Raw genomic sequence first — 21,337 nt, 5'->3', positions numbered from 1 at the left:
CTGGCTGTCTTAAAGCCCACAAAAAACAAGAACTAGCACTGTCATTTCGCTTTGCCTCCCATCAAAGCTTATGTGTTTCGACTAAAAGAATTATTTTTAAATTTACATATAGACCTATAGGCTATACACCCTCTCTTCATCTTACAGAAGATTATATTTAGAATTAAATTATTGGGGTTTTAATCCATTGTAGTAAGAGTAAACTGAACTTTTGTTCTTGTTCTACTTTTAAGCAGAGTTACAACACACAGTTAAATGTAGTTATTAATAGAAAATCTGAAGAGACAGGAAGAAATTAAAGGAATGGAACCAGAATCAAACTTGCATTAATATTTCTCAATCTCTCTTTACGTATGACTGCTGTTTTAGGCATAGTAAATCTGAAAAGTTTTATGACTTAGATTTTGTTTAAGCGGTAGAAAAATGTTTTCAAATCTTGTTATGAAACTTGCTCAGTTATGCTTTCAAAGGGAATAGGATCGTTTGCAAATATTTTTTCTATCTAGTGCTTACTTGCAATGCTACTTTTATTTTTTTATAATTCTGATCGAGAAATTAAGAAAGGAAGTATTGTTATCCAGCCAATAAGAGGCTCTCAGTGAAAATACTGTTGCAGATAGCCCGCGTTAACTTTTGCTAAATAAGCAAGGACAACAAAAACATATGGAACTAGTGTTGCTCTTATCTCTAGTCCACTATTTGCATTAATCTTTATTTTAAATGGCCTTTCTGGATTTAGGAAGTGATTCCCCTCCCATACACCCATGACTCTTCAAAGCTACATTTTTAGACTGGAAGGCTGAGACCTCGGAGGCCCCCTTGGCATGGGGCTCGGGAAGGAGGCGGGGGGGGAAATGCAGTGTGCAAAGCAGCAGATAGGGAAAGAAAGCCTGTATTGTTAGCAATGAATAAGGAAGTATATCTACTTCGGCTCAGTAATCAAAATGTTTTTGAAGTTAATTAATTGATTCTTTGCTTCTCAAAACAGTGCTGTTTTAGTCAAAACAAATTCTAGTTGATCATAATCATACAGAAAAAGATTTCTGTAGTTATAAAACAAGAGGTTTTAAATACTCATGTCAGCAAACACAAGATAGCTGTATACAAACATTTCAAGCAAAAAACAACACCACCTTTTTGCAATGACTAAAAAAATTAGCAGGATCCAATGCATACTAAATCATGGTGAGAGTTCTGTAAACCAGGATGATCTCAACGCTTAAGCCTGTTGTAAGAACTAAATGAAACAACTGATATTACCATAGAATGCACAAAACCAGGAAAAGCTAATTAAAGGCAGTATGGACGATCAAATGAGTGTTTCAATATAATGGACCTTCTTTCATCTTTAAGGAGCATCAATTTTTTTAGTACACTCAACAAAATTAAATAGGAAAGAGGAAAAAAAATATTCCTAAGCTTTTCTATCTATTCCTTTAATGCTAAAAAAAAAAAAAAAAAAAAAAAGGAAAAAAATCAAAGAAGAGATGGGGGAAAGTCACTTAACTTTACAGACGTAAATATAGATCAAATAAGCATCCAAATGTGAAAAAAACTAGTTACTTTAAAAAAAAAAAACCAACAACATGTCATTTGACATTTTTCTGCCTTGTCATTAAGTTGTATGTTATCTTCTGTGTTACCGTGACCAGTGCTGGGTAACACATCTGTACTTTCGGAAGACTAAAAGTCACTGCTGTCCTCCCTGTGCTCCTTGCCCCCCTTCCTTTACTATCACTGTGCGTCCACAGACATTTCTGCAGACCACCCAAGTGTCGTTGCTATATGGAAAATATTACAACCAAAATAGCAAAATACTTGCATTAAAATTCCATACTTCTAAATAGAATGTTAAATTATTATCATCTTTTAAACAAAACATGTTAAGCAGATCGGAAGATAAAAATCCTAAATCTTACTGTGTATTTTTTAAAAATAATCGATTTTAACCGTAACTTTACTCTTACTTGCAAAACGCTTTGCTTCCTGAACGGTACTTTTCAAAGAAAAAAAAAAATCATCCTAATTGAGATGATATTAGGGGTCAGGTTTAAACCTACAAAAAGACAGGAAAAGCCACAGCTAGTAATGAAACTTTACTGAAAAAGGTTACTGTACTTCTGTACTGCATTTTACGTTCAGTGCAAAACAGTATCTAAAAATAACAACCTGCCTTTAAATAAGAAGTCCTGATCACAGTTGAAGAGAATACAATTCTCAACTCAATTTCCAAGCTACCAATATTTAAAGTTAGATCCTTAGTACAGGTTTCTGCAAAGATCATATTGGCAATCAGGAGATTTTTTTTGTTGTTATGAGCATTCTAAAATATTCTTGAGCCCTTCACTGAATCAATGAATCAGCCAGCAACAATACACAAAGTATTAAGGCCTTTGAGCAAATCAACTATAATTTCAAGGAAAATCAGTTTTTAAGTAATAATCAAGTGGAGATAACTATCCAGTTGTTAGTAGCACTCAATGAATTAATTGAATGCAAAAATAATTTTGCCTCAGTTCAAGATGTAAAGCTCTTTGCTGATTCTTTGATGAATTCTCCTCGTGTACAGTTGTTAAAGACCATACAATCTTTCTACTTAAAACTTTTACTCCCCTTAATTCCCCGATAGTTGTTAATAGAAAACCTATTAATTAAAAGCATACTTTTGTTCTTCTAATCCTTCTATACTATAGGCTGCCAGTGAATATTATTGTATAATTCTTCACTATTTCAAAAAGGATCCACAACATAGAAACTGAGACCTAATTTTCTCCTAGATTAAAGATCATTGATTTCTCTAACAAGTAAATACAGAAATTAAATGTGATTAAACCTATAAAACAAGTAGGGTTTTATATTTGTTTTAAAAGTACTCCTAATTTGCCACTTTTGTTTGTGTTTTAAGTGGTCAAACGGGTAAACTTTCCTTAGAGTTACAAAAAAATTTAAGTAAGCATATGAAGTCAAAGTAAGAATGTTTTATGTCTAGGAATGAATTTCTCATGCCTGAATTCGCTAGTCATTGTTTTGTGCTTTATTTGTTTTTTTAAGATGTTTACTCTATCTTGTTAGGTTCAAGGAAAATTTTATTCATCCAATTGAAACACTTAATTTGTATACTTTAACTTGTATATTAGCTAAAATGCATCTTTTTCTTTATGGCAAAATAAGGATTAGAGCTAGAACACCTGAATAATTACAAATTCATTTATTATTAGTTTAATTTTAAAACTCAACACTATTCCCACCCGTAGCCTTTTGGTAAATTAATCCCTTTTATAATCAGGTTTCAGGCTGGAACGTAAAAGCATTTTGCTGCTATTCTATACGGGTTATGTTTAAGATGGGTTTGAAAGCACAAGTCTGTTGCTTACCTATGGAGGCACTAGCGAGCAAGCGATTTAAGAACACCACCACAAAACAGAACAATTTAATCTGTATAGAAAAGTAATACAACTATCTTTCCCCCTTTCAAGATTCCAGTGTGTTTTAAACCTTTTGAAGCAACACCTCAGTAATGTTGCAAATGTCACTGCAAAACTGGATTACGGTCATTATGTGTATTTTATATACAGGAAAGTTCAGCAAAGCAGCACGTCTTGTGATGTGAAAGGATGCTGTTTTCATGCTTTTGCTCTATAGCTTAGTCTATGTTCAACTGAAAAAAACTTACTGAAGCTCCACAAAGCTTTTTTTTTGTTTTCTGACAAAGTACAGATTTTGAGAGAAAGCTAAATTTAAATAATGTGCAAGGCAAAACACTAAAGAAATATCATTATAAGTGTACAACTTTAACATATTGGCAAAATAGCTCTAAAATGCAACCAATTCTCTTTCCAGTACATTCCCTTTAACTGGGTTCATGTACAAGTGGTTTCCTCCATTTATGCAGAAAGACTTTCATTTTCAACATGCAAGATTATTGTACTTATCTGCTCCTAGAAAATATGTACTGTATAAACATATCCTTTATCTTGAACTTCAGTATTTCTGTGCTTCCGAGAAGAGTTAAAACATCTGGTTAAATTACTAAGTGTGAGTAGAATATGCAGGCAAAATCCTGTATGAATTGCATACAAAATAAACCATGGCTTCAATCCTTTTTCTTTTTCCAAACGTTCGGTGTAACGGGTCTGTTGAAATCACATCTCTAATACACGTCAGCACAATGATACCCGATGTACCAAAATGCTTCTTTTCTGAATAAAATCAAGTTCTGTTCTTGTTCTACAGCTCCCAATGTTTTAAAGTTTAATTGTGTTATGTGTGTTCCCCCTCCCAACAAAGACCCCCAACCCGGAACGGTACAAACTGTTGCACACCAGCGGTGATGGCTCCAAGGGACTGGCTGGACGGAGTTGTCATGTGTCTGCCTGTCTACACTTGCTGTGCAGAACATCCTCTCACCTGTACAGCAGGCACAGACAGGCAGTCGCATGACAACCCAGCCTGAGGGACAGCCGCCAGTGGGAAACCGCTCTGACACCCCAGAGCATCGGCACCAACAGCTCCAGCCAAGAGTCACTCTGGACCTCAGATGGCCGGTCAGTAACCAAGCCGCGTACTGCAACCCACCTAGAGTCAAACCAACACTGCCGATAAAATACAATAAAACCCACTGCTGAAATTTTTACTGTGCTTCCTATAGTACTCTTTTCCTAGTTGTTCTCATTAACTCACTAAGTTTTATTTATACGCAGCTTTGCAGCACCATTGTACATTTTGTCCTCCCATTTACTTCTCAGGCATAACTTGAGCAACTTGCATTATTACTGTTGGTATAACAGTCACTCACAGTCCTGTTAGGCTCAGAAACCAACAGCAGCCTACCGTGTGGCAAGTTAATTCTATAAACTTACACAATGTCAGACTTAAGAGTAACTTCTCCCTTTTCCACTCTCTCACCCCTTCACTTATTTTCATATCTCCGTCCCAAATCACACAGAATTTTACAATTGGAAATAAACTGTGAAATTATAATACACACTGCATCTCTCACGCAATTTTGATAGCACTGTCCTTTCCTACTGAAACAGAATGGAAATATTTTATTTGGAAATAAAACTAAAGGGGATTTTTCCAATAAATGTACATTTCATATTTTTAGAAGTTCTTATCCTAGAGTCCAGTTTGGCAATTGTTGCACATCAATTATGCCAGTGAAACCTCTGGATGTTTTAGAAAGAATAATAAAATTACACTGTCTGACCATGCCCTGTAAAAATGCTACACCACTTTACAAACAGCCTCCTTTTGTTTACAACAAAGAGCTTTTTGATTCACAAGCCAGGACGGTGTTTAATATTCCTAAAGTCCATTTTATCCTAATGTAAAAGTGGTTAATTCACAAACTTCAGATTTGCAGGTTGACTCTCATATGAACCTTAACACAAAAGCTTACAGCTTTTTGTGCTACATAAGCGCAGTAACAATTGAGAGCTAAGATGCTCAGATTTAATCTTTTTTGTGTAAGTATGCCTTATAATACTTTAGCTAGTATAATATGGAATACCCTACGAAAGAAAACTATTATTTGTGAGGTCAATGAAAAGTGCTAACCTTGCATTTATTTACAAGAACCTTAAAGCGGTACACTATTTGCTTGATTTTAAGCAAGTGGAAAAGCACAAAGTTATGGTATTGGTCACGCAACAAATTTATGAACACAAGGAACTGTATGCAGCATCAGAAACTAATCAAGATTAGTATTCACATAACCAATACTGTAACTGCTTTAATCCCACTGTTCAAATGTCAAACCTAAAAAGCATTCTTAGGCGCTGATTCCCATCTCATCAGGAATAAAATCCTGTTGTACGATTGCAAAGCAACAAAACCATGCCAAGAAACAAATCTCTTCTTCCGTAATACAGATACCATACAACCAATTTTTAAATTTTTTGCCAAAGTAACTTGCTTCAAAATGCATTCCACTGTGGATTCTTCACTTATAGAAGCTGCAGCTCACAAATAATGGAAATAATTTACAACCTTCCAACAGAACTAGCAAGTATTCACTTGCATTCAGAGAGTGATTTTCATCTCAGGGTAAATTTCAGACTACAGAAAATGGGCTCAGCTTACACTAGAGGGTGTACACAGCGCCAGAGGTCCCAGCAAACACTCTTGCTCTGTGAAGTGCATTCTCAGAGCTCACTGGTACACAGGCTGCTACAACGGCACTTATGCAGGGGCCGAGGCACAGGGGGAATGAACCCAACACTGTGGCAAGGGAATAAAGGTGAGACCTGACCTTCTGCATCTTCCCTGGCTGCGAATGAGAAGCTCTTGCTACCGTGCAAGGAGGAGGCACGGGGGATCTGAACCCACTATGACCTCACAGCACGCACAGCCGCACTGTGCCGGGGCACCGTCCAGACACATAAACACATATCACTTCACACATCGCTGAAGACATTATATCTTACCAGGGTGGAAGTGCACCAGCATGCAGCCATTGCAACAATGATCTGAGAACAGGATGTGACAGCTACCAAACCAAGCTGAAAGTGAGGAGAACGTTTTAAGGAGACAAAATGTAATCATAAAAATTGGAATTCTGCCAGGAGATCAAATATTTGCTGCTCTGTTTTCAGAAGCCAGTAGTTCTGTTTCTGAAACAGAAAGTCACTGGTCTTTTGCTTAACCAAGTGGTCAAGCTATGGCTTTGACCATCTTCAGAATGTATCTAAGAGACTTTACTAATTTTTTACTGAGAAAGGCCCAGGAAAAGAAAAAAAATCACATTATACAGCAAATCTGTACTTAAGTAGGAACTTCTTCCATCAGCAAAGCATAGAATCCCATGCTGTTATCTTCTTTTACCAGTCTAAGAAATTCCTGAGTTATCTTCCATATTGGCCTGAATGAACTACTGATATTTTCATGACTCTCAAAACATAACTGTTTGGCAATAGAGAAACAATTTTAAAACATGCATACAGAAAGCAGACAGTTCTCTCCATGTACTAATCTGAGGTTCCCAGGTGACTCTCTCTAGAGAGAGTCATAGCAGAAGGCATTCCATAAGTATTTTCAGGAATTTTTATACTTCACATTAAATAAAGATCAGACTCAAAAAAGCAACACAGAAACTACCTCCAAAATTGCCATGTCACATATTAGACACACCTCCAAGTGCTTGAGATGGAACATAACAAGGGGTGTTAATCTCACCTAATCACTTATTTTAGTTATGGTTACTTGCACCTAATCTAAGGCAGTACGTCCTAGTAGTTTCAAGGTAGATTAAAAAAAAAAAAAACAGACTGCTTCAAATTTTCAAATTCATCAAGGCATATTTGCATCTTTCTAAAAAAATCATTTTTATGTCTTCGCATAAAGACAAGTTATATTTCAATAATCTGAGAATAAAACTTCCACTCTTGACACCTAGCACTTGGGTCCTCCCCTTGGATGGCATGCACTCATTTTCCTGTTAGAGAAAATATATTTGACTCCCTTTAAAACTTAAATAAAAGGACAAGGGGCAAAATCTTCAAGATTAACCTAATCTGTCCCTCAGTCTTAAAATCTAGCTCAAAATGGCTACTTACTCATGAAAAAGCCACTACTGACCAGCACAATTTCTACCATCAGGAGTATTTCTGAAGTAACTACCTCTGGTAAGTACCACTTTCTGGATTTGTGGGACTTGACAGAGCTCTGCCTTACATCCATGCACTGCAGGACTTCTCCCCAGTGCTTCTAGAAAATCCACTGCAGTAAAACACTAAGTTGGTTAAACAGGTTACGAGTTGTCTGCATAGCTCCCAGTAACTACCTACCTGTTTTGTTGCGGTAAGTCAGTGTTTTATTACTCAGAATAAGCTAGAAAGACTGAGCGATGCTTTAGAGCTCATTTCAGACTCTCTCTTTACCACTGCCTCTTCCATCCAGTGAACTCATTCACCCTAAAAATCACTAATTTTTTGCTGAAAAGATTTAAAAATAAAAATCGGAAAATAACAGGTGTTTTGTTTTTAAATGTAGACCAATTTTTCTATGAAAACCAACACAAAACTTTCAAAAAACACAGCGGCTTTACTGTAAAGCTGATGGTGCACATAATAATCCCATTTTAACCTTCAAAAGTTCACAGAACTGCTGTTGAGTTTTGGATAGAGAATATCATTACCAACATTGTAGGAAAAATAATGAAATGGAACAGACAAGCACAACTTTGGTTCCCAAAGCTGCCTAAACAACATATTCAATGAAGTGAGCAACCTGGATATCCTGTTTATCACAGAAATGATTTTTCCAGTTCTCTTATTACTCACCTCAGATTTACTGATCAGTAGCAACATTTCTTACAAGGGCACAGTTTTCAGATTTCCAGTAGCAAATTTGAAAATCCATACTAATCAGCTACAGAACCCTGCAGACAGGCTTTTCATCCTCTCAGAGTATGAGGCCAGAGAACAACTATTATCATTAAATCAATTACTGTGGTTACTTTCAGAAGTAACATTACCTGGACAATTCACGATCAACTAATAGTATATGTCTAAGTGTGGTCCAAACAAGCATACCACCAGAATATTCCAGGTTTGGGAGCTGGTTTTTTGTGTTTTGTTTTTGGTTTGCATTTTAACCCATGTATAGAAATCACAGGAAGAGAGGAAAAATGCAAACAAAACACCCAAACAAAAACACTCCATAGAACACGCTGTATTTATGTATCAACATTTCAACAGAAGTCTTATAGGGTCAGCATTCTCCATGAATCAAAAGCAGAAATTTTAAAGGACACAGGTAAAACCTTAAAACTTTCTTTCACTTCAAGTGTGTATAAGCTGATTTAATATTTTAAGCTGTTATTAGAAGACTGAAAAAAATACTGTTTTTTTTTCACAGTTGGAAAAAAGTTCTTTGTTCCTTACCTCGTCATCTTTATACCAGGACAAGCTTTCTGCTGTTAAAACGAACCAGTATTCCTTGGATCCTCCTTTCATGATGCCAATGTTGTTGATGGTCAGCCAGCCTTTCCGGATGACCTGTGCAGAGGTGCAGTCAGGCACAAGTTTAGTTCATTAATCGCTTGACATTATTCTGCTACTGCGTTCATCCTCTTAAACATTAAGATTTGCTAAATAAAACAAGAACAGGTGCATTTTTTATTCTGTGGCAAATTCAAGAGTTTTTGCAGGTACTTATCATTCAAGGAAAAAAAGTAAAAAAAGTGAATATAGTCTTTTTTAGTCAAAAAAATTGGAGAAAGAGAGAAGCTTAAGTGTTATGTTGTACTTACAGCAGGTATGAGAACATCAAGTATCATGTCACCTTGAAGATATTTGCTGTACAAAAACACCTTGTAATGTCCATACAACTTCATGTACGCCTACTGTGTTCTAGGCTAATTGTTAAGATCATTTGTAAAGTTGGATACTAGGAAAAGCACCTGGATTCTGACAAAGTGAGTGGCTTCTGGCACACGCTGGGAATTTTCAAAGGGGTTGAATCAAGTGACAAAGTGGACAGGTCTTGTACAGGTTAATTTAAAATTAAGGCAGGAAGTAGCAGGGAGATGCATATGAGAGCTATTTTCCTCTCATAAGGTACAAGAGGAGGAAAAAAGAAAAAAAAGAAAAAAGAAAGGAAAAAACCCCACAACCTAAGGTGGCAATAAGAATCCGGGAAAATTTGTAAAGCGGAACTTCATAAAATAGATGCAAGCCAAAGACAAAAGAACAGATGGGAACAGCATACCTATAAATACTAAGGCCGGGAGGCTACATCATGCAGAGAGAGACAAAAGAAAACTTAAGAGGAAAGAGAACTCCAGAGCTGAAGAAGAGAGAATGGTGATGAGAACTGGTTTATGGATCATACAGCTAAAACTTTCAATTTTATTGGAACATTTATTGTTCTTGAATACATATATGAGAAAGAAAACCTTCCTTCCTATTATATTCTGAACAAGACAACAGAACTCCCCGGATGACAGAGATGCAGGGAACCTTAAGCCCTTCTGTTTCCCCCTACAGCAACACCCTTGACTTGCCAATGAAGTTTTGAGATAGAAAGAAGTGTCCAAAGAAGCCCTTCAGAACTGCCTCAGTAAGTGCTATGAGCATAGACTTGGGTGATTGAACATAAGTTTCCTCTTGCTTTTAGGGAATTGTACAAAACTGAGACATCCCTCTCAAAGTGCTTTACAAGACCAGTAACTCCAATATCAACATATAATCAGAGAGAAACATTGCTCAATATCTATTCCTTGTCATCTATGGAAGTTTCAGGATCAGAATTCCCTCCCATTCAGCAAGCATGTTAATAAAACCTCCCTGAAGAAATCAGCTTTGGTATTGCACAGAGCAAGGAACTTATATTTAGTAAGTAAATAAAAGAAAGAGATCAGAAGTTACACCTGAAAAGCTGGTAAAAGTATTGGTAATGTACATAATCCAAGAGTACCAACTTCATTTCAAAGAAGTAAGAAAACCACTGAAGATCCAAAAACAGTCCGTGGGTTTTCAGCCTGTAAGAAAATTGCTAAGAAAGCACTGATTTGGTTTTGAAGACTGAGTAAGCTCTCAGAGAACTGGATGTGTCTCCCCATAGAGAGACTTAAGAGTGTGGTCCAAGCAGACTGGCTGGAATAGCCTGTACCACAAAGGTTTCTGCAGAAGTTGGTGATTATTTTTAATATTCATGTTCATTGGGGGAAGAAAAAAAAAGTGGAGAGGAGCATTACTGTTTACAAACAAACACTTGTTTGTAAATGCTTGTTCAAGTGCAAGTTAAGAGAAACATACTGATATAAACTTGACTACCCATCAAATCTTCGTTTTATGATCTTTATTGAAGTAAACTTTTAACAGGAAACAAGTAATATGCATACATAGCCAGCCTACTGGCCTTCAGGCAGCTGCCACAGAACAAGGTGTGGAAATAAGGTGATTTCATTTTTTTCTGCACTGAACTACACAGATGCAAATGGAAGAAATTTTAAGAAAAATCCAGAAAATTAACGTTCCCCAACCACTTGAACTTAGCTCCGCCACAAATTGAGCTACATGTGTACTGCAGACTAAATATTAATACTTCACAGCAAGTGTGAAAACGTTGTTATTCCCATGTTATAAAGAAACTGAAATAAGAGGCTATGAGAGAAGATGCTGTTGAACCATGCTGTCTGCAACTGAAAATGCTGTGTTGCTCCCTAGAAAGCACGTATCCATGTACAGGAAGCATGGACGGCTGGGCCAGTACACTACTGAAAAGTGATTTTGACACACATCTTAGAAGGGGAAAAGATCTGAAAACAGATGTCACAGCAGGGATAAAGAAAATCCACGAGAAACACCTGAGTGTCACATTCAAGAACCTTACAGGTGACAAGCACTTCAAGAAAAGCGAAGTAGCACTCTCTGCTTATTTCATTCAGTGCTCTCCCTCATCGTTACCATAGGCTTTGTATCAAATTTTCCCAATTTGACAAGAACGCATTCATGATAGAGGTCTCAGAACAGACCAAGCCAAGATTTTAAAATCTAAACTATACAAGTCATTTAAGAAGTAATGAAGTTTTTAACACACCTAAGATAGGAACTACACTAGTTGTACAGCTCCAAACGACCATGTTATTCCAGTCCAAAACACCTCCCCATAGATGCATAACCATCGCTGGATGGGACAGAAACAAGCTGACTTGCTAATACAAACACTGGTCACTGTCTTGTGAAGGAAGGAATTTGCTAGTTGTTTCCTCCAAAGTCCTGTGTGCTGAAGATTAGATCCAGCTGTCGTTTCCACACAACACTGCATGAAGAGCAGGGCACCAACCTAGAGCAGAATCCTGGGTACTTGTTTTTCACGTGCAGACTTCCAGACCTGTTTATCTATACCCCTGTGGGAAAACAGGGTACTCTGTTCTCTAAAATACCCTGGACACTACAACGGAAGATAATTATCCAAAATACTTGCAAGCAGTTCCAAGGGACATCAAGAGAGAGATGAGCTTAGTGTACTAAGCTTCACATTCTTTTCATTGAATTGCTCCTGTTTCCCAGGCAGATTTTGTTAACTACAAAAAGCTACACTGTTGAGATACTTAGTACCAGTGTTGGGGGGAAGGAGATGTCAGATGAAGGTGTAAGTGCAAAACAAAGTGAGATTAATCAACATAGTTTTACTTTCCAGAGAAGCTGAATTACACCTTAGACTTCAGTCAATTTCTCAAAAAAAAACCCCACCCAAACCTCAAGCTGTATTTTGGAAATAAGTGTCCTGCCATGGGAAACAAGCAGCAAAGATTTTGAAGTAAAAAAAAAACCCTGATGGGGAGGTGGTTAGTTTTTTGTCTTGGTTTTGGTGGTATTTTTGTTTGTTTGTTTTAACTATTGTGTTAGCTATGTTGCATAGTACTTCAGCTTGAAAAATGAAACTAGTGTGTTTCATTATTGTTTTCACTAGCTCATTTTCTGGTTGGTTTGGATTTAGCAGATCCATTTCAGTATTCTCTATCATATTTCCAAATGCTACTCTGTGCAAACCGGATATTAGTGACATGAGTTATGAGCTTCAGGAAGGTGAAAAATCTGGGCATTGCCAGAAGCTAGTGAAGACAATATTCTGACCGGTAGTTGGACTCCATGTACAGGATGAACATGAGGTGACACAGTTCCTTCCTTCAGGGTCCTGATATCTAATCTGGGTGTCTGAAAAATGAAACTTAGAGGGTACAAATGCATATGAACGAGCCAGAGGAAGTCATTTTCCGATAGTTCAGCTGCACAAAACCCAAATGATATCAGTTGTTCTTATTCTTCACCACTTCAGGGATAAACAGGAAAGCGGGATTTGACAAAATAGGTACATTTTATGTACTGCTGCATGACTTACTCATTCCATTTAATCAAATAAAGTATTTGTAAAAGAAATACATTAGAGAATCAGGAAGTGTTCCATTTCTTTAAAATAAGTATGTTAAAGATGATTTCAAGATAAGTGAGAGAGAAGTGAAATTGGCTGGGCAGACAAATGCAAGTGTGAAAATCATGACACTGGCTACTTCCGCAACAGTACAAGCAGCAGCATTTGTTGAGTGAACATATCTCTCTATTAAAGTTATATTATATAACTCCATTTAAGTAATTCTGAATGCACAACTCCCAGCACTACTCTACCTTCTAATCATTGTGATAACAGCATGTCTTATCAAATAGTAAGTACATTGAGAGAATAAAAATTGTAAAAACTATTCCGTGAGGCATCCTTACAAGCTATTGGCTCTTTTAGTTCAAATATGAAGATTCTCACACAGAACAACAGAATAGAGGGGAAAGCTAATACAGTATTCACTGTAATTTGCCAAATGTCAGAGCATAAACTGATATGTTCTGATACTGAATAGAAACGAGATTTGTGACGCTTCCCTAAAAATCACTGCACAATATATCACATAACTTTAAAATAATGACAGTGGCTTAAGTCCTAAACAGATGTCTACTTGAAAGAAGAATTTAGTCTTTACCAAAACTAAGCACTCAGTAGTGAAAAACTAAAATATGCTTCCAAAGGTAGTTAAAGATTTAGGTGATTAAATCAATCATAAAGGAATGTTAACCTGAAAAGTAAATATAGTTAAAGGGCATTTAGAACAGCAATACATCTCTAGTCTTGATAAGGTGAAAATTCAACAGCAGTATGTCTTACTTAAAGATATTTCAAAATTTATCATGTGGTTGTCCATGGGCATCACAACCTTTACAGAAACACCAACACTTCTTAACATGACAACCTCACTGACCATGGCACAAGTTTCCATTTCCATCTTACTTGTAAACACATTTCTTCCCTGGGTCATGCAAGGTGACAAGGTTTAAGTATATCTGAAGAAAATAAGCAGCAGAGTATGCTACAAAGCAGGAATTAAAAAAAAAAAAAGGGGGGGGGGGGGGGGGGCAGGGGGTGTGCTTACAGGAGGTTACTAGGGGAAAAGTTACTTATTAGCACAATAGTTCAGGCCAACTGATGGGGTCTGAATGCTACTTGTGTCCGGAACAAGTGAAGTACATTATTGGTGTAATGTTGTAAAAGAAGCAGGTCAAACAAAGCCTCTGAACCCAAACCTCCAAATCACTTGGACAGTGACTGGAATCTTGTAGTTCAGATTAAGCCCCTTCTCCAATTACAGAGGCTACTTCAAACACAGCAGCAAATTTTGCTGCAAAAGTAAAACACAGAACAGACTTCATATAAGTTATATATACTCCTCTATAATTTGATTATCTTGCATTCTCACACATGGAGTATCAGTTGGGCACATGGAGCAATGACACCTTCACCTTCAAAGGTTTATCATGAAGGGGAGCTTTAAACACTAAGTTTTAGTCACCAAAACAAATCTCAACACACAAAATACACAGTTAAGAGTGAGTCAGCTCTCAGGAACCAGATCTTGCTAGTGTGCCGTGTAAACCCAAGCATTACATTGATTATTTCAAGCAAATTAGAAGACAGACTAACCTGTGGCTTAAAAAGAAACTTTGTGGAGTCAGGTCAAAACCTCAGGCGGTAGCAAAGAAAAGACAAACAAAAAAGGCCAAAGATTAAGCGTGAGAGGATAAATTAGTAGTAGAGGAAAGAGGAGCAAAAACATGTTAAGAGGAATTGGCATTATACTTCTTCCAAAAAAAGCAATATTGCTGTGCTCATCTTATTTCTGATATACACAGACACAGTTAATAGTTATCTGCATCATTCCAGTTCAAAGCAAGTTATAAAAAAGAAAAGCAATGGATTGCAAATGAGCATCCCACTATTTTGGGAAAACGTAATGATCTTGAGCTTCTGAGAGACTCAATTCGACTGCTGTTAGAACCAGTGCTGCCTAGTCCTTTTTCCTTTATTGAACATTAGTTCAAGTTTGTCTGAAATTAAAATGGATATAATATAATTTGATCATGTGGCAACATATTGGAAAAATGTATATGTTTTCATCACAGATATTACTAAAGGATGCACATCATAAAGAGTTTTACTTCTTACACCTCACCATCATGGAACCAGGAGTGATTTGTTATAAAATTAACTGCTGTTTAGACAATTCATTCTAATTAGCAATATTAAAGGCATTCACATATTTATTTACTCATAAAGTGGAAGGATTAGAAAGAAGTCTGTCCATTATGTATTGATCCTCCTGCTGCTATGAAAAGAATGCTACAAAGGCTTAAATATTTCTAAGCCTATTAATAAATCTCCCTTTTTCTATGCAGAAGTAATTCCATCATATAAACAAAATACCAGTAACAGTACCCGTACCCCAAAAAGAGCATGTTCATTTAAGCAACAGCTAATGCTTCCTTTCAGTTACCAGAAACTTATTTGCCCACCTTTCAAAAAGGTTTCCTATGAATAGAGGCACTTAGAACAGATAAATACTGCTTTCCAGTTATATAATAAAAGAAACACCAATTAGTCATTTTAGTTCGAGAAACTATAAGTTATGCAATACTGATTTTATTCAAAGTTTTCTATAACATTAAGTCATACTAGTTCAGACTTATAACAGCAGGTTAGTAGCAGTTAAATGATGAACTGCGATTATACTTTGTGGAGGAACTGTTACTGACAAGACTGTTTAACGTTAAGTAGTTTAGTAGCAAGTACTCAACAAACCAATGAGTTAGAGACAAACTTTGCCCTTTGAGAAGCTAAATGAAAAAGCAACAATAAAGCTTACAGAACTTAGCTCGTACAATTTGCCTTGAAGGCGGTAGATTGGTTCCCTGAAATAGCAAATTGCAAAAATGAAGTTTTATTTCAGAAATGTTTTCTCATTCTTTTCAACTCCATACAATTAACTTACAAATATCTGTTTATTATCTTCAAAATAAAAGGTTCAGCAAAGTCCTTTATACCAAAAGTAATCCAGTTTCAACATTTAATTTAAAATGCCAAGTTTTTTCTCCACTTCTTTAGAGAGAGAACATTCACTTAATTTAAAAAAAAAAATCATTCCTTTTGTTTGTGTATTTTTGAAGAGTTAGATAATTGGTCGATCTTTCTTTTATGGGACACTCCAAAGTGATGATGGCGGTTGTGTTTGACACATGTTCCAGCACAGCTAGATAAGAAGGAATTTTCTCCTCAGAGCAGAGAGCCTCATCTTTGAAGCCATTTCAGTGTTTAAACCTTTCAACTTTTTCCATTTTAGTCCAAACCATATATTACATCAAAAATGCCACTCGCACTGGCAAGGCTCTGTGGGACGGTCATATCCAAGAAGTAATGGATTATTTTAACTAACATCTCAAAAATAACTAGCAATTTCTTGGTGGAAGAAAGAGGTTGGATTTCTATCCCCTAAAACACAACTAGGTTTTAAAAAAAATGCTAGAACTCTCATTTACAACAGCAGAATAGGAGACTTCCTGAAATCTCAAGGTTTATCACCTGAGGGATCTAAACTCAGTGGTCACATTTGAAAACCTTCACCTTTCACTCCTAAGCATTGTTTGACCAAATTACACATTAACAGATTAGGAAGATGTTTAAGTCAGGTAATATTTTATACAAAGTGGCATTGTCTCATTTTTACTTAGATTTTTTATACACTTTTAAAGAACGTTCTAATTCCATAGCATTTTATTTCTGTGTAAGACTTTGCAAAACCCTCAAAGTGAGCAGAAACCCACAGAGTTGTAGCATTTTCATTATTTTTATCTCATATAAAGAACAGGACTGATCCTGTGAAGTACCGAGCACCCCTAGCCCACACAAAAGCAAAGAAAGAAGCAAAGCTTGGGAGCACTTAGCATCTTGTAGAATCAATCCCATATTCTTATGTGGTAAAAAGAAACAAACAAGTAATTCCATTAACGAATCTCAGTGAAAATTCTAATTAATGAGTCCATCAATCAGTTATTCTTTGTTTGCTTTGCGAAGTCAACTGAAAGTTTTCAGCAGCGGTAAAGGCAAATCCGCTTTTACTTGCTGAATTGCCCCTTCACTGCTATTAAGCTGTGAACACGTAAGAACTAGTAAAACAACTATGACAAAACACACACAATAAGTACTCACCAGCATTTGGATTCTGCAATTCACAAGTTTACAATTAATGACAAAATACATTGATGTGTAACATGAAAGATTCGACACACTAAACTGCATGGGAGGGGAGACACCAACCAACCAGCAGTGCAAGCAGTAGCAGAGATTAATAAATGATAACAATGAAAGTCAGGTGGCTCTAAAAAAAATTCAGTAATATGAGGTGATGATGACGCATTTTGTATATGTTTGAAGCAGAAAAGGTAAATGATACACTTGCAACAAATAAACACAGCCAAGAAAACCAAACAGCTTGGATTAACTTGCACATGCCAATATCCATTCTCTGTTAGGTGCCTACCTGATTTCCCACTGCACTTTTGTTAACCTGACTGCTTCTTTGTTGGGCACTAAGGAAAGCAGAGATAAAGAGTTATACTGAAGAAACTCCAACTAAGCCCATTCCCAAGGAATAGATTTTAGCAGGAGGTTACTTCTGATTGCAGCACAAAAAGCTAGCGTAATAAAGAAACACAGCAAAAATCATTGCGCACATGTGCATATTTCAACTACTTTTTCTTATAGTACGGGAATGCCTGCTTAGCACAGAAGAGACATGCACAGCAGATGACTTCTACTGATCACCTCCATTGTAACAAGATCTACTTGCTTTGGTAAAGGTTCCTAAAAGCACAAAGAAATTATGACCCATGTGGGTAACTTTGGAAACATTAGCCTCTATAAATATTCAAGAGAGACAAAAAGCAAGCCATTTATGTTATTTAGTGCATTACAACAATATTCTCCCCTGCTGGAGGCTCCTTAATAGCTTTGTCTTGACAATTTGTTTTGAAAATTATTCTAATATTTATATGCATTTTGAGAGTGTAAATATAACCAATGGATGAAGCTGTCACAAAGCCGGTTCAAGAAGCTGGAATGTTATAAGAATAGAGTATATTTGAAATTAAAATGTATTTTAAATGTTTTGCCCAATTCTTGAATTCTGTTAATCCCAGTTCCTGAAACAAAACACACTCCTGTCTCAAACACATACAAGTTGCCATTAATTCTAAAAGCATTTGCATTATGTGGTGGTTTGTAATTGTTGGGCCAAAACACTAAAATATTGCTGGGAAGAGGAAAGAAAAGCATTCAGGCAGCAGGCTTTGGCTACTTGACCACCAGAGCGGCCACTGGTGACAGGAAGTTTTGTTTGGATTAGATTATACCATTTCATCAGGCATTGATTAACTGAAAAAGAAGCATACACATTAGATCAGCTACAAACATTGCTCTGAAAGAGTAAGAAAGATGTGCTTGGATCACAGCACATGGACAAGTCCTGCAGCTCTTCTGTGCACAGCTGCTGTTCCAAAGAATTGCTGAAGCACCAGACTCAGCCCTGTCCCAATTCTGATCCTGTCAGACCATACTTGTTCGTGAGAATATCCAAATGGGTGTTTATTCCATGTGCCTATTCGCTGGCCTTAGCTCTCAATCATCTAGATCCTTCTGAACAAATAACACTGCATGTCTCTGGTGCATCATCTGAGATGCATAAGCTTTGGTGCATAAATTTTACCAAATTATGTGCACACAAAAAACCCAGCACTAACCTCTCACCAATTTTGATGTACTGAGAAACACACGAGATGGCTTTAGGAAACCCAACTGCCATTCTTTCAGTTTGGCATCGGTTTTGTTTGTTTCTTTATTTTCTTTTATCACCTTAAGAAAGCTAATTAGAACACTAATATCATACTAAGAAACCCACACCTTTTAGTAATAGCCTACCAACTGGTCCTCTATTTGTTGTTCTGAATACAAATTACCCTTTATGTAGATTGAAGCACGTAGTTCTATCTGAGTTACACCAACTGGAAACAAACCCGACCCCAACCTTCTACTACTCATTCCCTGCACATTAATATTCTAAGATTTCACTATTTCATAACTTTGCAAAGTTGTCCTAAAAACTGGCATTCTTAAATCCTTCTCAAGTCAATTCACATTGCACTGTACCTGCTTTAGGTCCTGCAATGCTGCAAGGTAGTTTGAAATGTCTTTTGCTCTCATTCTGATGAACAAGGTTCACAAAACACTGCAATCACATGGAGACAGCTGGCTAGAAGACTCAGCAAAAGAAAGGATGCAATGGGCAGTCTGGGGAATCTATAGTCCAGGATGTTTAGATACTACAGAAGCTTATATGGTACACAAAAACTACTTCATTTTCCACTATAACAATAGTATGATTATAGTTTAAAATGTGTATTTTCTACTCTTTAGCTCATAAATTAACACATTTTACATTTTCAATTATTCCCAGTTATCCAAGTTTTTTAGTTGAGCACAAGTCAACAGAGATACTTCTCTTCCCACCAGTTCCAACCTATATAAACGCTTGCTTAAACTTATCAGTGAACATAAGCGAAGAGCCATCTGTTATCTGCTTATAACCTGCACACAGTGGCTAGGGATTTCCAGATCTCAACTTGCAAAAGAAAAAACAGCTTTCCCAAGAAACTGAACTCAAGCATTGCAATTCCTTGGAAAAGACACAGCAGTGAGGACCCCAGACTGAACTACACCCCCCAGCAGCAGCATCCACGAGGGGGATTTTTCCAGGGGAGAGACAACGAAATAGCACCAGATATACCTGATATTCCAGAATTCAAAACTCTAAGACATGGAAGGTTCCAACTTGACAAAAAGGAAAAATCTTTTAACAGGAAGAAAGGCAAGCACTGGAACACACTGCATAAAGAGGCTGGAGAACCTGTGATTTTGGAAGTTTTCCAGAATCTGATTGGACAAAACCCTGAGTAACCTGGTCTCAACTCAGCATTGACCCTCCTCTGAGCAGGAGGTTGGACTATGTGACTTCCCAAGGTCACACCTCACACCACTAACATATATGGAGTGTTTTTAGCAGGCTTTTTCCTGTCAGAAAAGGATGAAGATAAGTAAACAGCAAGCAGGTCATTATCTTGACCTCTAGAAGGCCAGCTACCATTCCTACAACATCCTGTCATTTGTCAAGAGAACTGATAAAGACATCTAGGACCTGCAAACAACTCTATAGAAAGTTGTTCAGACCAAACACATAAAGAGTGCCTGGCATTGTCTGCTCCCCTGTTAGCTTACTGAACTCCATGTTTTAAACCTTCAAGGCACACTGCCAAACATGGAAAACTTCCTTCACAGTGCTAACTAGAATAGGCCATAGTATAATACATATTGTGGTGCCAAACTTTGTTGCCAGCATCCCACATGGGTGAAACCTGTTGTGACTCAAAAAACTATTATGGCAAACATGGCACGAATATGACTGAAGGAACATTTATTCTTCAAAGAGTGAAGACATCTTTAACGTTTTTATTAGTGTCAAAATATTGGTACGAAGTCCCTGAGGCACAAACTGCTGGAAGCAGAGGGAGAACATTCTGGAGAATATTCTCACAGTCTTTTCAATCAAGCAAGGAGAACGTCAAACCAGGCCCTGCAGGGCATTCCGCTACTATTATTCTCTACAGCCAAACAGCAGGCACACTTATAATTGAGACATCCATTACTCTGAGCAAAACTGCTTCACACAGAATCCCAGCTCCTAAAATATGCATTCACAACAATGTGGAAAGACCACCAATATTATACATTTCTGTGGCCCCAAAATGAATCCAGTGGAGGCATTAGCTTGCCAGAGCTACTTCCTGAGTTGCATGTGATTCCAGACCAAGACATAAGCTTCAGCTTCAGTGAAACTAGTCATGTGAACTGAGGTGAAGAATCCCCTACAAGTGGGACAGAGTTCAATATCATGTATATTGACAAGAGCATTCTCCAACATGTTCGGGACTTTGCAGCTTGTGTCTTCACTGTCACACTTCAGGACCTGTGTTTTGAACTTATTTAAAAAACAAACCGAAACAAAAAAACAAACCGAAACAAAAAACACCAGACAGTATCTTTATAACAAAGTCTCTATATACATACTTGGCAAAACCAATGAAGTCTTCATGGTTGGTGTTGATGTAAGAAACCTGGATATCAATCAGCAGCAGCACCTATTAAAGGAGATGGGAGAGAAAAAACAGGGTGAGTAAGGCAGGGGAGAAAGACCAAGGAGAAGAATGAGAGAAAATAACAGAACTTTTCAGTTTTCTGCATTATTGAATATTCCTTTCATAATTACTCAAGCCAAAAGCAAGAATATTTTCTAAATCCTACCACTTCTGTTCATGTGCTTGTTTAATAAGCTACACTACAGAAGAGCCATTACCTTTTCCTATTTTTTTCCTGACAGATCTCATTTTTCCCACTATCTTGG

The 21,337-nt window shown here is 36.9% G+C and overlaps 1 protein-coding gene and 1 long non-coding RNA gene across 15 annotated transcripts in view; one reads left to right on the top strand and one right to left on the bottom strand.

Moving 5' to 3' along the window:
* The window catches only part of DNM3 (dynamin 3), a 178,725-nt gene that overhangs the window by 112,954 nt on the left and 44,434 nt on the right, over nt 1-21,337 (bottom strand). For 9 of the 14 annotated variants that reach the window (XM_065072196.1, XM_065072198.1, XM_065072187.1 and 6 more), the window contains exons 12-15: nt 21,004-21,074; nt 17,366-17,414; nt 15,711-15,740; nt 8,886-8,999 (exon numbers count right to left, since the gene is read on the bottom strand). In XM_065072196.1, the coding sequence (XP_064928268.1) occupies nt 8,886-8,999; nt 15,711-15,740; nt 17,366-17,414; nt 21,004-21,074 (264 nt within the window). Of the gene's footprint in view, nt 1-8,885; nt 9,000-14,475; nt 14,494-15,710; nt 15,741-17,365; nt 17,415-21,003; nt 21,075-21,337 lie in introns of all 14 variants that reach the window. The other 5 variants (XM_065072194.1, XM_065072197.1, XM_065072195.1 and 2 more) reach the window with 2 other exon arrangements.
* Nucleotides 6,371-9,010, top strand: LOC135580111 (uncharacterized). Its single transcript, XR_010474293.1, has 3 exons — nt 6,371-6,509; nt 7,526-7,625; nt 8,860-9,010. It is a non-coding gene; the product is annotated as an uncharacterized LOC135580111 (long non-coding RNA).

This window comes from Columba livia, chromosome 8, assembly GCF_036013475.1.
Source record: "Columba livia isolate bColLiv1 breed racing homer chromosome 8, bColLiv1.pat.W.v2, whole genome shotgun sequence".
In the NCBI taxonomy this organism is placed as follows: domain Eukaryota; kingdom Metazoa; phylum Chordata; class Aves; order Columbiformes; family Columbidae; genus Columba; species Columba livia.
The sequence above is the reverse complement of the archived record's forward strand: the minus strand, read 5'-3'. Positions and strand labels throughout refer to the sequence as shown.